We start from the raw sequence: 20,591 nt of genomic DNA, 5'->3' as shown, positions 1-20,591 counted from the left end.
TGGCAGATCTCTTGTTTTGTTTGGTTGTCAGTTTGATCTCTGTTTGTTTCTTTGCCGGTCTAGAGCGGAAGCGCGATGACGCATCGCATAATCATCCAGTCTGGACCGGAAGACGAACAGTTGTTGTAATGTTTTTACTGTAGGCTGCACATGGTGAAGTTTCGAGTATATAACATTCCCGATGGCATCACTAGGCATAACACCGACAAATTGTAGAAGAAGATGCGAAAAGAACTACCGGTTAAGGAAAAATAAAGCAAGCGGATGTTGGAGGCGGGCTCTACAGGATCGAGCCGGATGATAGGGCGGGCTCATAGATACCAGGCTGTCCTCCCCGAGGAGAGACCTTATACCTCCCCGAGGAGAGACTTTATACCTCCCCGAGGAGAGACCTATACCTCCCCGAGGAGAGACCTTATACCTCCCCGAGGAGAGACCTTATACCTCCCCGAGGAGAGACCTATACCTCCCCGAGGAGAGACCTTATACCTCCCCGAGGAGAGACTGGTGACGCGAGGCTAAAGGCGAAGGTAATTATACAAGCAGGGACGTTAAAGTTTCACGACAGAGCGTAGCCCAGCACTATTTCTATTAATATAAGTATTTCTTATTATTAATAATTAATTCTATTAATAGAAGTATTTCTTATTATGAATAGTAATATTTCTATTATATATTCTAACCCTAGCCCAGCACAGTTCTATTAAGATCCATGCCCAGCACCAACTCGGCAAAGTGCTTTACGGCTTTGTTGCTTTTATCTGTCCTTGCAGCGACGAAAAGAACATGTGAGTTTGGTAGCTTACATAACCCTAACTAAATGTATAGATACTATAGTTATATCAATATCTAGGTTCGTTACATTACAGCTCTACTAGTAACGTTATAGTCTCTGGTCATCCTGTGCTCTTTGAGCTAGTGCTAGCTCCTAAGTTAGAGTAGCTGAGCTAGCTTGGTAGCCGTCTTGCCAATATAATGAATCGGTGCGTTCATTGCCTCACGGGACCAGCTACTGTAAATGTCACCATGACATCTCGATTACAGTAGGCCTGTCACCCGCTCCATATGAAAGGACGAGGTGTTGTCTGTGCATCATTCTGTCAAAATGCTGAGCTAATACTGGCGAGCTAAATTAGTTAACTATTTTTTTTAACGACATTTACATCTAAAATGCATGTATGTATGTAGCCCTGGTCCAGGGCAGTATACTATCTGGGGCTATTAACCCGTATACCGCCCTGCCAGGGACCATTCATTGCGCCATAGACCTTTTTCACTCGGTCTACATTAGCGCATTTACAGATGCCCCCCCCCCCCAGGCATATTGTTAAAGTTAATCTTATCTTAACATCCCGATTTGATTCTGTTATCAGCTGACCTAAAGGCTGCATGCCAGGCCTCTAAAGCTGTTTAGAAACATGACTGACGTCCTGTTTGTGCATCCTCACAGAGTCGCATCCTCCTGCAGTCTGTAGCAGGTAGCTGGGCGGACGGTGTGCCGTCATGGCATCTCCCTTCCGGAGGTACGCAGCGCTGGCACAGAGGTACCGCACGCCGCTGCTCCTCGCTGGCTGTGGCGGCGTTTTTGCAGCCAACATGTTCTACCACGCCTTCCCTGAAAACACCTTCAGAAAGCTGTACCAGGCCTGGACCCGAGGAGAGCCCGCTCACCTGTCAGACAAGCTAGAGGGCGTCTTCCAGGAGGTGCTGGAGGAGTACAGCGTCGGCCTCCCCAGAGGCTACAGCGCCTTCGCCTCCTTTGGCTTCCAGCCTGTTGCGGCCGGGTTGCCTTGGCTCCCCTCCGGCGCCAAAATCGGGATCCCGGCCAACTTCAACAGCACGCCAGACGACCACGCCGGGATCACCAACCGCACCATCTTCATCAACGGGAAGGAGGTGGCGTGGGACAGTGACGTCGGCGCTACTCTGAAGGATGCACTCATGTTCTCCCCGGAGGCCCAGAAGTTCGCTGTGGCCCGGGAGGTGGCCCGGCTGGAGGCCGGGGGGCCGGTGCTGAACGCAGTGGTGGCTCCGGCCTGCCTGGCGGGGGTGTGGGTCTACAGCGTGACCCTGAAGCAGATCTTCGGGCTGCACGCGGGTCCCGTCGTCTTCAGGGGCGTCGTCAACCTGGTGGCCATGAGCCTGGGCGCCGTCTCCTACCTCCTGACTATCGACGCCGTCACCCAGTGGATGGACTACCGCTGCGACCGGCGCGTGGCCAGCCTCTCCCGGGGCTACGCCGAGGGGGGGGTGGAGTTCTACGACAAGATCCTGTCCAGGAACAGGACCCTCCGCGTTCTGATGGGCCAGCAAGGGGAGGAGATGTACGCTCCCAGCGGGAACCTGTTCCCCGCCCACCTGCTGAAGCTGAGGCACGCCCCCTACACCTCCAGGAGAGCGGGCATCATGGACCTGCTGAAGGAGAAGGCGTGAGGAGATGGACCTTTTGATCCAAACCACTGCTGTTTGTCATTTGTTCTTGAATAAGTGTGAAGAAGCCTCAAACACATGCAACTACTGTACAGTGTAATATGCAACATGGCCTACATAATGACAGATAGACACCACAGGTGCTTTACTCAGAAGACCAGTAGTGTTGGATCTAGCTTCCAAGAACAGTAGTGTCTTTGCTGCGTCTGTATGTGGTGTATTTGTAGGGTTGCAAAGGGGCGGAAAATGTATCGAGAAGCTCAGGAATTTGGGAAATTTTTACCTTTTTTTGTAGCCTATAACAGATTTTTTTCAACTATTTTATTTTATATACTTATTTTCGGATTTTATCCCATTTTCATCTAATTTGGTAGCCAATTGACCCTGACCTAGTGTCCAATTACCCCCTACCCTGTTGAGGATTCGTTACACAACCCCACGCCCTCTGGGATCCGGCCATATTCAGATCAGGCGAGACCAGCGGTTCCCGGTGGGCAGCTGCGCTGGAACACGATGCATTAGACCGCTACACCACCTCAGACCCCTATGACAGGGAACTTAAATGTAGCCTAGTTGGGGAAAGAAAAAGGTCTTGCATCATGATCTTTGTTAAAACAACCTGATTTAATGCAAATTCAGTTGAATTTCAACCCTGTACTGTGCATTCCATCCACTGTACTCTTCCCATCACATGCACAGCTAATTCCTAGCATCCTGCACACTAAGAGGACAGTAGAATCCATTAAAGTTCTACTCACATAGATTAAGTCAAAACTGTATTTTTTTTTTTTTGTATGTGTTTATGACAAGGTAGATACAGTTGGTGTAACCCCCAAATTCCCAGTTAATTCCCATGGAAAGTCTCCACCTTTGAATATTCCTGGAAATTTGAATATTCCTGGAAATTTGCAACCCTATGTAAGCATACCTCTCTTACTGTGAAAAATACACCAGTGACATGATTGAACAGTCTGTCATAGTAAGCCTCTCTCAGGATCACCTCAAGACAATGTGAGAAATAAAACTTTGACTTGTTCCACAACAAAGTCGCTGTTTTTGTCGTCTTGTCTTCTGTAAATTTGGGTCACGTTTCCACAAGACATAGATCGCTGGGTGTTCACTCCTGATACAGCCTCTGGCCACAAATGTTGTCTGTTTAATATAGTAGTTAAACCATATCTCTAGTGTCACACCCTGTGGATGAATTATAAAAAGAACAGTAATTAACAATGCGAGAGCCAGACCGCCAGTCAGCATATTTAACACGTCATTTATGTCTGGTCTGTCATGCGTTTTTCTCACCACATGATGTCGCCACATGCCCACTTTTTTCAGGCCATAGGCTTCCCTAATTGTTTATCTATTTCTCAGTTTAGGATGGTTCTCATCCACTTAAGCTAGTTTATGCTTAGGTATGAAAACTAGGAGTGAATGAGCGTTATTACAGCAATACTGGTTGATTTGTTTGTCCATTCAGGTCCTGACACTGCACGACAAACCCGATAGTGTTGCTGTAGTCCCTCACTGCCCCACTTTATTGCTGGGATGTATTTTTAGAGAGAGTTCGTCAAAACGCCTCTATAACATGTGACCCTGCCCCACGATGGAGGTAGTTTTGGGGGGGCACAGAAGCTCAATAATGGTGTATCATGGGAACTAACAATTGCTACTAGATCTTTAGAAATAGTAGTAATAATCGTCTGTGTAATTTATTTGTAGGTCATGCTCACAGCCTCTATGCTGAATGGAATACTAAGAAAAAAAAAGAGGGGCGTGTCCATCTGATCGGGAACGCCCATGAAGATCCGTCGCTGCAGTCTGGCATCCTCAAACCTGGCATCCTCAAACCTGGCAACCCCAGCACCCCCAGCACACGGACCACTCGCCTCACAGTCATACCTAAACCCATTCGGCTGTTTGCAATTCTACAGCCATTCCGATTGTTTTATTTTATCTTTTATATATGCGAGGCATTGAAAATAGTGCAATCCTTGTACTAAATTACTGCTATTCTCTCGCTGTAGCCAATGGTTTCCGTGGCTTGCGTGTGGATTATCCGTCGCCGAGCTGGTCGGAGACTAGAACCCGGCGGCCCCGCAGCTGGATGTGTGTGACGGCTCCTGCTCCTGCTCCTGCTCGGACTCCTCCTGCTCGGACTCCTCCTGCTCGGACTCGCACACAGAAAGATGCGCTTTTGTGGGAGTTGGAAGCGGGTGAACTGAACTTGGATTTTCACTCCCTCTCCCTCAACTTATTTTCTACTAGAACAAAATCCTATTCATTAAAACTGGACACCCCTGGAACGGTTGATGACGGTAAGCTCTGACTAGAAGCATGTCATTGCTGTAAAAAAGAAAAGAAAAAGAAAAGTAACGTTAGCTAGCTAGCCAGTAGCAATGCTAGTAATATCAGAGCTAGCTAGCTTCTGCCTTTCGTGTTAGTGAACGTTAGCTATCGAAGCATAGGCAAGCTACGCTATATGCTTTTGCGTTATTACAAGTGAATTGAAACGAGCTAGCATGTAACGTAGGCTCGTTAAACACATTACTGCTAGCTAGCTAACGCTACGTTACAGGGCAAACGTTCACTAACATAACTAGCGTTAGCACTAACGACGTCCGCTAGCTATTCACCATACCCATGCATGGGAGGAAGCTAGCTAGCCAGCTAGTGTAGTATAACCCTAACCCTAGCTAGATAGCATAGCTAGCTCGCATTATGCTGCTTCAGCTAGACATAGCTAACGTTATCTATCTTGTATTGAATACTGCGTGTTTGCCGATGGGCAGATTAAAGGTGTCACGTAGACATGGGTCTCTGGTTTGAGTCAGAGGAGCGGGGCTGCTGCTGTATGCTTACCAGATAACATAATAATAATAATATAATACAGATTATATTAGATATAAGCGCTAACGTTATCTAGATAAAAGGCAAAGCCATTTCCATGAACTCCGTAATGCCTTAGGCTAATGGACCATCATATTACTGACAGCTGAAAATGTTGCTATTGCTTAATAGTGTGCGCACCTGATATATTCAATCGTATCATCTGTGCTAGAATTGTATCTATTCTAGTAGTCACATTTTGGAAGATATGTCCGTATCATTTCTATAATGGTCCTTTCTATTGATGTGGGTGTCGTACCTAAGGTGTCTGCAGCTTCCACCGAACAGATCTCAGTAGAAACCGTCTTCATTGATACATTTACTCAGATGACGTAATTGCTTAAGATGTCTTTATTGTCAGGTCCGTTTCACAGGTATAAGGGAATGAACTGCTTGGGTTCAGGCTCCTCAGTCGTGCAGCAACAATAACAACAACAACAATAATAATACGAGGATAGATGATAATAAAGCGGTTTATCTACCGCTCTGCTTACATAACAGTCAACATCTATTTGGTTTCATCTGAGTGCTCGAGACGAGATGACGATGGGGATTTTAGTGAAGCATTCGAATTCAACTTCAGTTCAATGTATTCTTTGTTTATTGTCAATCATGTGAACTGCTATAAACAGCCTACAATCGATAAGGGAGCCCTGCAGCCTTATGTTTTTGTGGGGGTAAAGCATTGACATAAGTGGAGTATTAGTTGGTAGTTTAATCAGAGAGGTGGAGAGATGTTCAGACAGACCGTGTGCTGGAGCATTTTGCAAGTCCTATCTCTCCTCACCCAGAGTGAGCCCTGCTTTGAGGGACCCAGCTGGTGAAGAAGGTGTAACCTGTGTTCAGGGCCCTGGCCTAGTATGTAGTGCACCTGAACCTGTGCGTCCACAGTGTAGAGCTGGAGTCGTGTGTGTGTGTGTGAGTGAGAGTATGTGTGTGTGTGTGAGTGTGTGTGTGAGTGTGTGTGTGCGCGCACGCTGGGGAGTGGTGGAAGGAGAGGGTGGACTCAGGTGTTGCTGGGCTAATTGGCTTAGACTGCACCTGCTAGCATGAGGCTTGGTAGGCCCACAGGGAGAGGGCTGTGAACTTCCTAGGTAACTACACAGGGGCAGGATGTTATAACTAGGTAACTACACAGGGGCAGGATGTTATAACTAGGTAACTACACAGGGGCAGGATGTTATAACTAGGTAACTACACAGGGGCAGGATGTTATAACTAGGTAACTACACAGGGGCAGGATGTTATAACTAGGTAACTACACAGGGGCAGGATGTTATAACTAGGTAACTACACAGGGGCAGGATGTTATAACTAGGTAACTACACAGGGGCAGGATGTTATAACTAGGTAACTACACAGGGGCAGGATGTTATAACTAGGTAACTACACAGGGGCAGGGTGTTATAACTAGGTAACTACACAGGGGAAGGATGTTATTGCTGTGAAATAATATAATGAGGCAGTGTTTAGTTAACACAGTGCCTAAATTAATGTCTCCATTTGTGATGGTAATTGTAATGGTGAGTGCATTCAGTGCCTCTGTAGAGAACATGGTTAGGAAGGTCTGCTTCTGTGGTGAACGGCTTTGCAGAATGCCCTCTTGGTCTTGTGGTAGACTAGACGTTTGGTAGGTAGACCTGGATTCCAGATCACTTTTATTACCCACGTACATGCCATAACATACCATAACATGTGCCGGCTAGAGTTTGTCCTGGTGAAACGGGGCTGCTCCAGTTAACCCCTAACTCACATGATAAACGTAACACAGCACAGAGGAACGTCCATGAATGATTGTGTCTTCCAGGCCCAGTAGGACTCAGGCGAGCTCATAGGCCTGTCTGTGTGTCTGACCGTCTCCCAGGTTTGGGCCTAGTCAAGTGAGCGTGAGAGCGGGCAGATGCTGTGACTGACAGCTGTGTTGATGTGGCCAGGAGCTCATCCTGAGACAAGAACCGGCATGATGACTGCAGCTGAGGGGTTGATGCTACGCTGTGGTCTGACAGACAGGCAGACAGTCGGACGGACGGATAGAGAGAGAGAGAGAGAGAGAGAGAGGGAAAGAGACAGACAGGCAGTCGGACGGATGGAAAAAGAGAGAGGGAAAGAGACAGTCAGTCGGACGGATGGAGAGAGAGAGGGAAAGAGACAGACAGGCAGTCGGACGGATGGAGAGAGAGAGGGAAAGAGACAGACAGGCAGTCGGACGGATGGAGAGAGAGAGGGAAAGAGACAGACAGGCAGTCGGATGGATGGAGAGAGAGACAGACGGACAGACAGACAGTACCCTCCACTCTGCTCCGTCCTGCAGCTCAGAGGCCTCAAGCGCAGGAAGAGCAAGCCACGCTCTGTATTTTTAAAAATCATATTTTTAGGTTAAGAAAGCTGTAAATCATTTGCTTCATATGATGTTTGAAGGGAGCCAGGGAAACAGGTTATTACGGGTATGCAATGGGGACGACAGGGTAACAAGTAAGATTAGTAAGGTATAATGTGTATGACAAGGTAACAAGTAAGATTTGGAACTAACCCAACCCAAGCAGTAATGTGTCATTTTGTGTGGAACACCTTGTCATTGGCGAACTCTCCTCCACATCAGTGTGGAAATCCATAACAGGGCACCACCAGTCACCGGGCGGATATCCATCACTCTGCTTCCATCACAAGTCTCTGGAAGGAAAACACAGCTGTGTTTAGCCCACACTCCCTGGCTGTCATGCCCTCCCTCCCAACGCCCAACACAAGGTGTTTTGCTCGTGTGTTATCATCTCCTCCTAAACTGCATGGCGGTCGGGGAGTCATCGGCCTCCTCATCATCAGCTGTCGCTGGAGAAGACGGGCTTCCCTCTCCTAAACTCACAGACAGGCTTATGCCTGAACCCGCAGACGCTCCTGTTAGAGAGACCGCATGGAGCTTGAGGGTGCCAGTGATGAAGAGGAGGAAGAGGAGGGCAGACTCCTTCACAGCAGTGGGAGGAAGGTCCTAGATGGATGGATAGTGTAACTCTTTCATGCTCTAGGAGGGCGTCAGCCGTCAGGCATGGAAGAGAGCATGTCCATCCGCTCCGGGCTGGGTAGTGAGATCAGACTGGGAACCAGTGTCCTCAGCCAGGGTCCTCAGCCAGTGTCCTCATCCAGGGTCCTCAGCCAGGGTCCTCAGTCAGGGTCCTCAGCCAGGGTCCTCAGTCAGGGTCCTCAGCCAGGGTCCTCAGCCAGGGTCCTCAGTCAGGGTCCTCAGTCAGGGTCCTCAGCCAGGGTCCTCAGCCAGTGTCCTCAGTCAGGGTCCTCAGTCAGGGTTCTCAGTCAGGGTCCTCAGCCAGGGTCCTCAGCCAGTGTCCTCAGTCAGTGTTTAGCAGCATAATGATAAAAATCAGATTGCATTCTGATAGTGTGGTAATGATGTTAGTTACTATTCTGATAGTGTGGTAATCATGTTGGTTACTATTCTGATAGCCTCGTAATCATGTTGGTTACTATTCTGATAGCCTCGTAATCATGTTGGTTACTATTCTGATAGCCTCGTAATCATGTTGGTTACTATTCTGATAGCCTCGTAATCATGTTGGTTACTATTCTGATAGCCTCGTAATCATGTTGGTTACTAGGGATGCACCGATGCATCGGCCGAACATCGGCATCGGCGGAACACCAGGCTATAGAACTACATGCTGTCCATCTATCCACACGGAAACTACAAAGCTCTGTGCATTCCCGTTATCATGTTGAGGAACTAGAAATGAAGGGATGGTCATGGGATATCCCATTAGAGGCGGGGCAACATGGCTCCGAGCAGGCGTGATGTGAGATGGGATCTTCCCTCAAAGGCTCTCCGGCTCCAGAGACCACACAGTTGTTCAAGGTCCGGAGACGTTCCTCTCTGGCCTCCGGCCACGGCCTCCCTGTGCTGTGTGAGCTTGATGGAACTCTGCTGGCGTTGCTCTGAAGCAGCCTAGCGCGCGCGTTCTGCCCCAGCTCGGTCCTGTTACGCTGCATGTTTCTGATGTCTGCATCAGACCGTTTGATGTCCTCAAAATGTCACACGGGTCAGAACAAAGTCTAGTCTTCTCCAACAAATCTCAGGGCACAGACAGATGTCAGGCCAAAATCTGTCCGGGGGCCAAAATGTGTCCGGACAGAGCCACCAGTAACAAGCCAGGCTACCCATTAGGACTGCGTCATTACAGGGGTGCCAACTTTCAGCGAAATTTGCCATTTTTAATCCAGAATAGGTCATTTGTGTGATTCGTGTAGATCTGGCGAGTATTTGAAATGGTGGGGGGGGGGTCTTCTGAGTTGTCAAAAGAAAGGGCTCTGTACTCTCGTCTAGCTATGCTAGCTAGTGCTGTCTTACTACAGTAATGGTAAATGGACTGCACTTATAGTGCTTTTATCCAAAGCGCTTTACAATGAAGGCCTCTCATTCACACATACACACACCAATGGCGGCAGCTGCAATGCAAGGTGCTAGCTTGCTTCTTGAATCTTTCAAATAGGTGCCCTACATCCATCTATTGTACCATGATAAACTATAGGGCTGATAGTAGCCTACCAGAATCAATCAAACACTCAACATGGAAATGATGTCTCACAAGCGCACTACTGCTCACTGGAACTCCTGCACGTTCATACCGCTTCATAGCAGAGTGCCCCCGTCCTCCAGGAGAATCTAATAACAGGCTATGAGAATCATCAATGAGAATCTAATATGGCACCCCCAAAAGGATGTGGAGAGATAGCAGGCTAGGCCAGGCGATCATGTTGTGCATAGAGTGCTCTGTCAGGGAGCCCCATGCACACAGGCCTGGCTGGAGACGTCCAACGGTGCTTGTTGGGACTCGTTGCCTTTCCTCCTGCCCTGCCCCCCTCACACTCCCCTCTCTCTCCAACCAAACTCCCCTCTCTCTCTCTCCTACTCCTCTCTCTCTCCCACTCCCCTCTCTCTCTCCTACTCCTCTCTCTCTCCCACTCCCCTCTCTCTCTCCTACCCCTCTCTCTCTCTCTCTCTCTCCTCTATCTCCCTCTCCCCACTCTCTCTCTCCCACTCCCCTCTCTCTCTCCTACTCTTCTCTCTCTCCTACTCCCCTCTCTCTCTCCTACCCCTCTCTCTCTCTCCCACTCCCCTCTCTCTCTCCTACTCTTCTCTCTCTCCTACTCTTCTCTCTCCCCTACCCCTCTCTCTCCCCCACCCCTCTCTCTCTCTCCCACTCACCTCTCTCTCCCACTCCCCTCTCTCTCCCACTCCTCTCTCTCCCACTCCTCTCTCTCCCACTCCTCACTCTCTCTCCTACTCTTCTCTCTCTCTCCTACTCTTCTCTCTCTCCTACTCCTCTCTCTCCCACTCCTCTCTCTCCCACTCCTCTCTCTCCCACTCCCCTCTCTCTCCCCCATCCCTCTCTCTCCCACTCCCCTCTCTCTCCCCCACCCCTCTCTCTCCCACACCCCTCTCTCTCCCACTCACCTCTCTCTCCCACTCCTCTCTCTCCCACTCCTCTCTCTCCCACTCCCCTCTCTCTCCCACTCCTCTCTCTCCCACTCCTCTCTCTCCCACTCCTCTCTCTCCCACTCCTCTCTCTCTCCCACTCCCCTCTCTCTCCCACTCCTCTCTCTCCCACTCCCCTCTCTCTCACTCCTCTCTCTCCCACTCCTCTCTCTCTCCCACACCCCTCTCTCTCCCACTCCTCTCTCTCTCCCACTCCCCTCTCTCTCCCACTCCCCTCTCTCCCCTACTCCTCTCTCCCCTACTCCTCTCTCTCCAACCCCTCTCTCTCCAACCCCAGCCCCTTGGTTGTAGAGGGACTTTAGAACACTGTCTCCCCTGTTGCTCAGTCACGCCTGATGCTGCTCCTGCAGCACAGCTCCAGCCCTGTGCCTGGGAGGCAGCACAGCTCCAGCCCTGTGCCAGGGAGGCAGCACAGCTCCAGCCCTGTGCCTGGGAGGCAGCACAGCTCCAGCCCTGTGTCTGGGAGGCAGCACAGCTCCAGCCCTGTGCCTGGGAGGCAGCACAGCTCCAGCCCTGTGCCTGGGAGGCAGCACAGCTCCAGCCCTGTGTCTTGGAGGCAGCACAGCTCCAGCCCTGTGCCTGGGAGGCAGCACAGCCCCAGCCCTGTGTCTGGGAGGCAGCACAGCTCCAGCCCTGTGTCTGGGAGGCTGTACCCGCCTAGACGGCCAGAACTAAACACCCCTCACAGGCCGACTGCCTTCACAAGGCCTGCTGCTGTGTGACACTTGACAAATACGAGCAATTTTGGAATGTTAACAATTTAAAAATATATAGCCTATATATTTATCCACCGTGTCTATTTTAATTGGAGAAGGATCGCGGAAATGAAAATTGAATCCATGTCCGCTGTCCAAATTAAATAAGGATATGGAGCAATCCACAGAAGGCTGTAATGTCCTCTAAAGTGCTCTGGCTCTGAATTCCACACTGTCAGAGTTGTTTTCCTTCCTCAGCCCATCCAGAGCCTGGGTTCCTGTCCAGCGTCCTGTCCACCACGCAGCTTCAGGCTCAGTCCTGTCCAGTGTCTCAGTCCTGTCCAGCGTCTCAGTCCTGTCCAGTGTCTCAGTCCTGTCCAGTGTCTCTCCTGTCCAGTGTCTCAGTCCTGTCCAGTGTCTCTACAGTCCAGTGTCTCTCCTGTCCAGTGTCTCAGTCCTGTCCAGTGTCTCTACAGTCCAGTGTCTCTACAGTCCAGTGTCTCTCCTGTCCAGTGTCTCAGTCCTGTCCAGTGTCTCTCCTGTCCAGTGTCTCAGTCCTGTCCAGTGTCTCAGTCCTGTCCAGTGTCTCAGTCCTGTCCAGTGTCTCTCCTGTCCAGTGTCTCTCCTGTCCAGTGTCTCAGTCCTGTCCAGCGTCTCAGTCCTGTCCAGTGTCTCAGTCCTGTCCAGCGTCTCAGTCCTGTCCAGTGTCTCTACAGTCCAGTGTCTCAGTACTGTCCAGTGTCTCAGTCCTGTCCAGTGTCTCAGTCCTGTCCAGTGTCTCTACAGTCCAGTGTCTCTACAGTCCAGTGTCTCTCCTGTCCAGTGTCTCAGTACTGTCCAGTGTCTCAGTCCTGTCCAGTGTCTCAGTCCTGTCCAGTGTCTCAGTCCTGTCCAGTGTCTCAATCCTGTCCAGTGTCTCAGTCATGTCCAGTGTCTCAGTCCTGTCCAGTGTCTCAGTACTGTCCAGTGTCTCAGTCCTGTCCAGTGTCTCTACAGTCCAGTGTCTCTACAGTCCAGTGTCTCAGTCCTGTCCAGTGTCTCAGTACTGTCCAGTGTCTCAGTCCTGTCTAGTGTCTCAGTCCTGTCCAGCGTCTCAGTCCTGCCCAGCGTCTCAGCTATTTGAACAGGGCCTTTTCTCCCTCCCTCGCTACCCAGAATTCCCTTCAGTCAACGGTTTGGTGCAGAATGTAGCCAGCGGCTGTGAAAACGGCAGCCATGTCGGTGTGTGAGCGTGCACGTGAGGGTCTGAGGCAGATAAAGAGGACAGATCATGGTTTGCGCGTGTGTGTGTGTACGTGTGTGCGTGTGCGTGTGTGTGTGTGCATGTGCATGTGAGAGAGGGAGTGAATGAGTGTGAGGGGAGCTTTCAGACTGATGGACGTAGTCCCCCGCTGGGTGGGTTCCCGTGAGCCGGGGGGTCAGGAAAGGAAACGCCCTCCAGAGCTGCCCCCTCTCACCCAGCCCGGCTGCACCCCGGAGCTGCCCTGCCTGAGAGCTGCCCCCTCCCACCCAGCCCGGCTGCACCCCGGAGCTGCCCTGCCTGAGAGCTGCCCCCTCCCACCCAGCCCGGCTGCACCCCGGAGCTGCCCTGCCTGAGAGCTGCCCCCTCCCACCCAGCCCGGCTGCCCCCTCCCACCCAGCCCGGCTGCACCGCGGAGCTGCTCAGGCCTGGCTGCATGCCCTTTGCTCACAGTCAAACCAGATGACAACAGAGGATTTATTATGGTCCTGCAAACACTATCAGCCCACACCTATGCAGCCAGTAGCTTATTGCTAGGTTATTCATTAGGTTATCAATCTAAATGCTTCCTCTGTTACTAGAATTCAGACCAGACATGGAAAATAGCTCCAGTTTTCTGTTTTCTGCTTGTATGTGGTTGTGTTGTAGTACTCGAGACCTGTCTTGAGACCACTTTTTTATTGTGTGTGTTCTTCATTTGGTAAATAAGAGTGTGTGGTCTGCTGGTTGTGCTGGGAGTGTTTTACGACAAAGAAAATATTTTAGGTTCACCAAAACCCCTGGGCCTGATCTTGGTCTTGACTCGGTCTTGGACTTGACTCGGTCTCGCCCTGCCTTGGTCTTGGACTTGACTCGGTCTCAACCCCTAAAAGTTGTGGTCTTGTCTTGGTCTCGATATACTCTGGTCTTGGTCTTGACTTGATCTCGGGCTAGGTGGTCTTGACTTGGTCTCGGGCTAGGTGGTCTTGACTTGATCTCGGGCTAGGTGGTCTTGACTTGGTCTCGGGCTAGGTGGTCTTGACTTGGTCTCGGGCTAGGTGGTCTTGACTTGATCTCGGGCTAGGTGGTCTTGACTTGGTCTCGGGTTAGGTGGTCTTGACTTGATCTCGGGCTAGGTGGTCTTGACTTGATCTCGGGCTAGGTGATCTTGATTTGATCTCGGGCTAGGTGGTCTTGATTTGATCTCGGGCTAGGTGGTCTTGACTTGGTCTCGGGTTAGGTGGTCTTGACGCTTAGGTTAGGTGGTCTTGACGCTTAGGTTAGGTGGTCTTGACTCTTAGGTTAGGTGGTCTTGACTCTTAGGTTAGGTGGTCTTGACGCTTAGGTTAGGTGGTCTTGACTCTTAGGTTAGGTGGTCTTGACTCTTAGGTTAGGTGGTCTTCACTACAACGCTAGTATGCAGGCTATAGAACAGTAATCAGCCTGGGCCCCTGAAGATGCCCCACGTTAGATTACAGTTGGTTGTTTTGAATATGAATCCTTTTTTAATGTTGCTCCATTGTTGTGCACAGTTCAGATGTGTTTCCAGACTGATCTGTGTGGTGAGAGAAGGGACTCCCAGCATGGTATGTGTTGCTCAACCAGGCATAGTAACAGAAGCTGTTACATTCTTTTGGTTTCTCTGGCTGAGTCTGACTGGTTCACTCACTGCTTCAGTCCCCTGGAGTCCCAACCCTACATTCAAGATTCCTTTTATTCGTCACATGTAATGTACGGTGTGCAGTCACAGTGAAATGTTGCTGCTGGCTCCAAGATTATGCTACAGATAAACTCTAATACTCAATTTACAAGTTACACATTACAATTTACAACCCTAACCCAGCAGCTCAGTAGGCCCAACCCTAACCCAGCAGCTCAGTAGTCCCAACCCTAACCCAGCAGCTCAGTAGGCCCAACCCTAACCCAGCAGCTCAGTAGGCCCAACCCTAACCCAGCAGCTCAGTAGTCCCAACCCTAACCCAGCAGCTCAGTAGGCCCAACCCTAACCCAGCAGTTCAGTAGTCCCAACCCTGACCCAGCAGCCCAATAGTGCCAACCCTAACCCAGTAGTCCCAACCCTAACCCAGCAGCTCACTAGGGATGCGCATCGAAAACTGGTTCTTGTTGAGAACCGCTTCCCAGTGAATCGATTCCTTGGAATCGTTGGCCAAAATCCTTAACGATTCTGCCATTTGTTTAATTGTGTAAACCAGCTTTCACTAAATGAATAATCTCCATTTCCATCCATGTAATTTAGATGATGCCGTTCAGAGTCAGGCTCGTGGTAGTCGGTCTGGGTCAGAGGCTACTTCTTGTAGAAGTAGTAGAATTGTTAATTCTCCATCCAGTTGATGGTTGCAGACCTACTCAGTTCCATCTGGACTTCACTTGATTGTATTTGTTGCCAGTTGCCGCTGCTAGTTCTATTTTTGTCAGCTCAGCTCATATACCCTTTTTAAAAGGAAGGAGCATTGTAATTTCTACTAGTAACATGTAAGACTGTTATTGGATTTAAAATTCAACAGAATAATTCATGTTTTATTTATCTTTTTCTATAGAAAAAATACTGATTTGTTTGTCAGTTTTATTTTTAGTTCAAGGTGAATACACTAAAAAAAAAAACAGCACTGTAATTGGCATGTTCAAAGTATATATAAAAGAAAATTAATGTTAATAAACCTGTTTTCTACTCTTTTGCCCAATGAGAATCGATAAGAGAATCGATAAGGAATTGGATCGATAAGCAGAATCGAAAATGGAATCGTAATCGCTAAAATCTTATCAATATCTAGTCCCCACCGTGCCTCCCTAGTCCCCACCATGCCTCCCTAGTCCCCACCATGCCTCCCTAGTCCCCACCATGCCTCCCTAGTCCCCACCATGCCTCCCTAGTCCCCACCATGCCTCCCTAGTCCCCACCATGCCTCCCTAGTCCCCACCATGCCTCCCTAGTCCCCACCATGCCTCCCTAGTCCCCACCATGCCTCCCTAGTCCCCACCATGCCTCCCTAGTCCCCACCATGCCTCCCTAGTCCCCACCATGCCTCCCTAGTCCCCACCATGCCTCCCTAGTCCCCACCATGCCTCCCTAGTCCCCACCATGCCTCCCTAGTCCCCACCATGCCTCCCTAGTCCCCACCATGCCTCCCTAGTCCCTACCATGCCTCCCTAGTCCCCACCATGCCTCCCTAGTCCCCACCATGCCTCCCTAGTCCCCACCATGCCTCCCTAGTCCCCACCATGCCTCCCTAGTCCCCACCATGCCTCCCTAGTCCCCACCATGCCTCCCTAGTCCCCACCATGCCTCCCTAGTCCCCACCATGCCTCCCTAGTCCCCACCATGCCTCCCTAGTCCCCACCATGCCTCCCTAGTCCCCACCATGCCTCCCTAGTCCCCACCATGCCTCCCTAGTCCCCACCATGCCTCCCTAGTCCCCACCATGCATCCCTAGTCCCCACCATGCCTCCCTAGTCCCCACCATGCCTCCCTAGTCCCCACCATGCCTCCCTAGTCCCCACCATGCCTCCCTAGTCCCCACCATGCCTCCCTAGTCTAGAATATGGCCCAGACGAGATGGATGGTTTGTTTTGAAGTCAAACCCTGTAAGCGTGTCTGGCCCCGTGTCCGGTCACTGGTCCCGGGTTGTGGGTTTGACTTGCCAGCCTGTCTGTGTTCTTTGGCTTCGCTGACTCTTGAGTTTTAACCACCAGGCCTCTCAGCACCTGGTTCTACTGAAGCCAGCCTGTCTGTAGTCTCCCTGGCTGGGGAGGGGACAGCCTGTCTGTAGTCTCCCTGTCCTCCCCTCTCCCTGGCTGGGGAGGGGACAGCCTGTCTGTAGTCTCCCTGGCTGGGGAGGGGACAGCCTGTCTGTAGTCTCCCTGGCTGGGGAGGGGACAGCCTGTCTGTAGTCTCCCTGGCTGGGGAGGGGACAGCCTGTCTGTAGTCTCCCTGGCTGGGGAGGGGACAGCCTGTCTGTAGTCTCCCTGGCTGGGGAGGGGACAGCCTGTCTGTAGTCTCCCTGGCTGGGGAGGGGACAGCCTGTCTGTAGTCTCCCTGTCCTCCCCTCTCCCTGGCTGGGGAGGGGACAGCCTGTCTGTAGTCTCCCTGGCTGGGGAGAGGACAGCCAGTCTGCTGGCGTCTGCAGGTGTGTTCCCCATGCTCTTGTTTGCTGAATCTATCCAGGATGAGTAACTGACCTTGGTCAGACACACATTGCTGCTAGAAGGTGATTAGTCACGGCAGAATAACAAGACAAGTGTGCAAGAGGAGCCATTGCTGTAATCAGCACCTTATGACATGTTACGTATGCTTGTTGTCAGTAAGGGTTCCAAAGGCGAGCCTAGGCTCGGCTGTTAGGACTCGACCTCTACCACCGGACCCACACAGCTACAGCATGATGGTCAGGATGGTCATGCTGGGCATGATGGGAAAAATGGTGATGTCATTCATCCATCCATCCATGGAGGCTGACCACTAGGGATGAGACTAAATATCACTACGGTGATTATCCAGGACTGTACATTAACTTTTTAGCACATAGCACTGGTGCTACAGGGGTTGATAGTTCTGTAGCACAGAGCCAGAAAGTTGTAGCACAGGTATAAAATGTCCATTATCCCCTCTACTGAACACAAGTTATGCAGTTCATCACTTAAAACCACCTGGAAAGGGATGTTACTGTACAAATACAATATGAAATAATAACAAATGTTTTCAGACAAGCATCTTTAGGTTTTCCCGGCTTTTGATTTTGCGGTGTCTTCATGATTTGGGTTATCTTCTTTTTCATTCATAATTTCAACATCTTTTTCCTTTGCTCGTTTGTTTGGATTTTTCTCTATGATCTGAACAAGGAACCAGTGTTTCCTGTGGAATTGATCTCTTGGTGTGGTGGTGCCAAGCTGAAGACAGCTAAAATAAGGAGGATTTCTATACCAAAGCGGGGGTCTGGGCATCCTCCCCCCAAAAAGTTTCAGAGACCTAGTTTTCTGTATTCTGGTGACTTTTAAAGAATGAAAATAACAAAATCGTGAGACATATTTAATTGAAAAGTATACTGAAACAGCATGTTTAGCCTACATGGCGAGTGTGAAATAGCAGCCACGAACTCAGCGGGTTATCCGAGATGCGGTAGCAGCGGCCAAAGCTTCTGCTAGCGGGGAGTGAAGCTCTTCAACTCGCCGGTCACTGGCTCCCTGGAGGAATTTAGCCTGGCTGCAATAACGTTATCGCGAACGGAATGAATACCATCTACTAGCAAACAAAACATGTTCAGCTATAATTAACCTGTTAAAACTAAGATGCCTGGATAAAAAAATAATGTCTCCAATGGATATATTTGACAAAAACAGGTTAATATGCAAGTCGGTTTTCATTGCTAAATCAAAGCGGGGAGAGCCGGGAACGTGCGTCTACATTTCGTGAACTTGTTCGTGGACGCGCGTAGGCCAGAAAAGCACAACTGCGCAAGTACAAAAGTCACCGGAAAGCCAGAAAAGCACAACTGCGCAAGTACAAAAGTCACCGGAAATAGTCAAATGACTACAAATTTGCCAAGATGGCGCAGTTCAATAGGGCTTCATTTGTGATAGCGGTCAGTGAATGGAGTGGCTGTATCCAGTTCTATTAACTCCTACATACATTGTCCGATTTACACAGCATTTCTCACGCTTCATCAAGGTACCGTCCTGAACACATATGCGTCGGTATTGAGTCACGCTTAGAGCGCCACCTACTGGTGACAGGAAGTTTCTCTCAGTACTGGACACCGAAATAGCACACCCTTTAACGGCGCCGCACCCCAACACGCGTGGGGTGCGAGGGCCCGCTCACTGCTGCTCGCAGCCCTAGTATTGGAATAGATTTTGTTTCATTGTTCACCACAACAAGCGACAACAACGCAGCAGTGAATGAATGCAACACATGATTCCTGCTTTTTGCCTTCATAGTGATATTAATGGTCTGTCTGGGCTAAACAGTGATATAAAGGACTGTCTGGGCTAGAGAACAGTGATATTAGTGGTGGTGTGGAGGTCTGTCCAGGGCTAGGACAGTAGTGAACAGTGATATTAGAGGTGGTGTGGAGGTCTGTCCAGGGCTAGGACAGTAGTGAACAGTGATATTAGAGGTGGTGTGGTCTGTCCAGGGCTAGGACAGTAGTGAACAGTGATATTAGAGGTGGTGTGGAGGTCTGTCCAGGGCTAGGACAGTAGTGAACAGTGATATTAGAGGTGGTGTGGAGGTCTGTCCAGGGCTAGGACAGTAGTGAACAGTGATATTAGAGGTGGTGTGGAGGTCTGTCCAGGGCTAGGACAGTAGTGAACAGTGATATTAGAGGTGGTGTGGAGGTCTGTCCAGGGCTAGGACAGTAGTGAACAGTGATATTAGTGGTGGTGTGGAGGTCTGTCCAGAGCTAGGACAGTAGTGAACAGTGATATTAGAGGTGGTGTGGAGGTCTGTCCAGGGCTAGGACAGTAGTGAACAGTGATATTAGAGGTGGTGTGGAGGTCTGTCCAGGGCTAGGACAGTAGTGAACAGTGATATTAGAGGTGGTGTGGAGGTCTGTCCAGAGCTAGGACAGTAGTGAACAGTGATATTATTGGTGGTGTGGAGGTCTGTCCAGGGCTAGGACAGTAGTGAACAGTGATATTAGAGGTGGTGTGGAGGTCTGTCCAGGGCTAGGACAGTAGTGAACAGTGATATTAGAGGTCTGTCCAGGGCTAGGACAGTAGTGAACAGTGATATTATTGGTGGTGTGGAGGTCTGTCCAGGGCTAGGACAGTAGTGAACAGTGATATTAGAGGTGGTGTGGAGGTCTGTCCAGGGCTAGGACAGTAGTGAACAGTGATATTAGAGGTGGTGTGGAGGTCTGTCCAGGGCTAGGACAGTAGTGAACAGTGATATTAGAGGTGGTGTGGAGGTCTGTCCAGGGCTAGGACAGTAGTGAACAGTGATATTAGAGGTGGTGTGGTGGTCTGTCCAGGGCTAGGACAGTAGTGAACAGTGATATTAGAGGTGGTGTGGAGGTCTGTCCAGGGCTAGGACAGTAGTGAACAGTGATATTAGAGGTGGTGTGGAGGTCTGTCCACTGCGTGCGTGCGCACGTGCGTACAGTATGTGTGTGTTAATGCATACAACACTATTTTTGAGCCTCTCAGCTCCAGTGTGAGACTGGGGTTTCCTGTGTCGTGTTGGAAGCAGAAGAGGTTTCCGGAGACCTCCATCTCAAGATTTGGATCATTTATATGCCAAATAAGCTGGCAGAAAGTGTGAAAAAAAGTGAAACAGGATGTAGCTCCATGCGCTGACCTTAAATGCTGGTGTGAACGGATCCTCACAAGGAGATTAGCTTTAATCTGTCACATCAGGAAGGAGATGCCAGTAGGTTCCAGCAGAGCTCTGAGCTCTTGTTCCTACATTATGCATCAGGAGAAACGCTGGCATCAGCAGAGTGTGTCTGGCCTATTAGGTCACGTTCTTAGCCCGAACACACACACACACGTCTATGTTCTCTCTCTCACACACACACACAAACACACACACACACACTGTGAGGCGTTATCCCTGAAAGCTGCGGTGTGCCTGCAGACCAGGTTAAAGGCGGCCCATCTCTCTGAGGTGAACATGTGGGCACACAAGACAATTAATTTTTATGAGCAGCTATTTGTGTGTGTATGTGCATGCGCGCGTGTGTGTGAGGGTGTGCGCGCGCGCGTGTGTGTGTGCACAAGTGTGTGTGTGTGTTTGTGTGCGAGTGTGTGTGCATGCGCGTGTTTGCACTCATGTCATGTGTGCCTGTGTGCAGGGGGAACCCAGGAGTGTCCTATTATTCACCCTGTCCAGTTCAATGTAGTGAACAGA

The 20,591-nt window shown here is 50.1% G+C and overlaps 2 protein-coding genes across 3 annotated transcripts in view; both read left to right on the top strand.

Moving 5' to 3' along the window:
• Positions 1-391: 391 nt before the first annotated feature.
• On the top strand, positions 392-3,410 carry tmem177 (transmembrane protein 177). 2 transcript variants are annotated; one of them, XM_084443666.1, is made up of 2 exons: positions 392-530; positions 1,451-3,410. In XM_084443666.1, exon 2 carries the CDS (start codon positions 1,504-1,506, stop codon positions 2,431-2,433), a length of 930 nt encoding a protein of 309 aa, XP_084299792.1. In that variant the 5' UTR covers positions 392-530; positions 1,451-1,503; the 3' UTR covers positions 2,434-3,410. The 2 variants fall into 2 exon arrangements, with proteins under 2 accessions (XP_084299792.1, XP_084299793.1); XM_084443667.1 differs by lacking the exon at positions 392-530 and adding an exon at positions 721-788.
• Positions 3,411-4,624: 1,214 nt separating this feature from the next.
• ptpn4a (protein tyrosine phosphatase non-receptor type 4a) overlaps positions 4,625-20,591 on the top strand; it is a 68,914-nt gene continuing 52,947 nt past the window's right edge. Inside the window, exon 1 of the mRNA XM_084443705.1 lies at positions 4,625-4,745. The gene's annotated coding sequence lies outside the window, so the exon portion shown is untranslated. The remainder of the gene's footprint in view (positions 4,746-20,591) is intronic.

The sequence above is a fragment of the Borostomias antarcticus genome (assembly GCF_949987555.1).
Source record: "Borostomias antarcticus genome assembly, chromosome: 9".
NCBI classification, from domain to species: domain Eukaryota; kingdom Metazoa; phylum Chordata; class Actinopteri; order Stomiiformes; family Stomiidae; genus Borostomias; species Borostomias antarcticus.
This window is presented reverse-complemented; position numbering and strand designations above follow the sequence as displayed.

Coding starts and splice junctions, on each gene's coding strand:
- tmem177 (XM_084443666.1), top strand. CDS start 1,504: ATGGCATCTCCCTTCCGGAGGTACGCAGCGCTGGCACAGAGGTACCGC.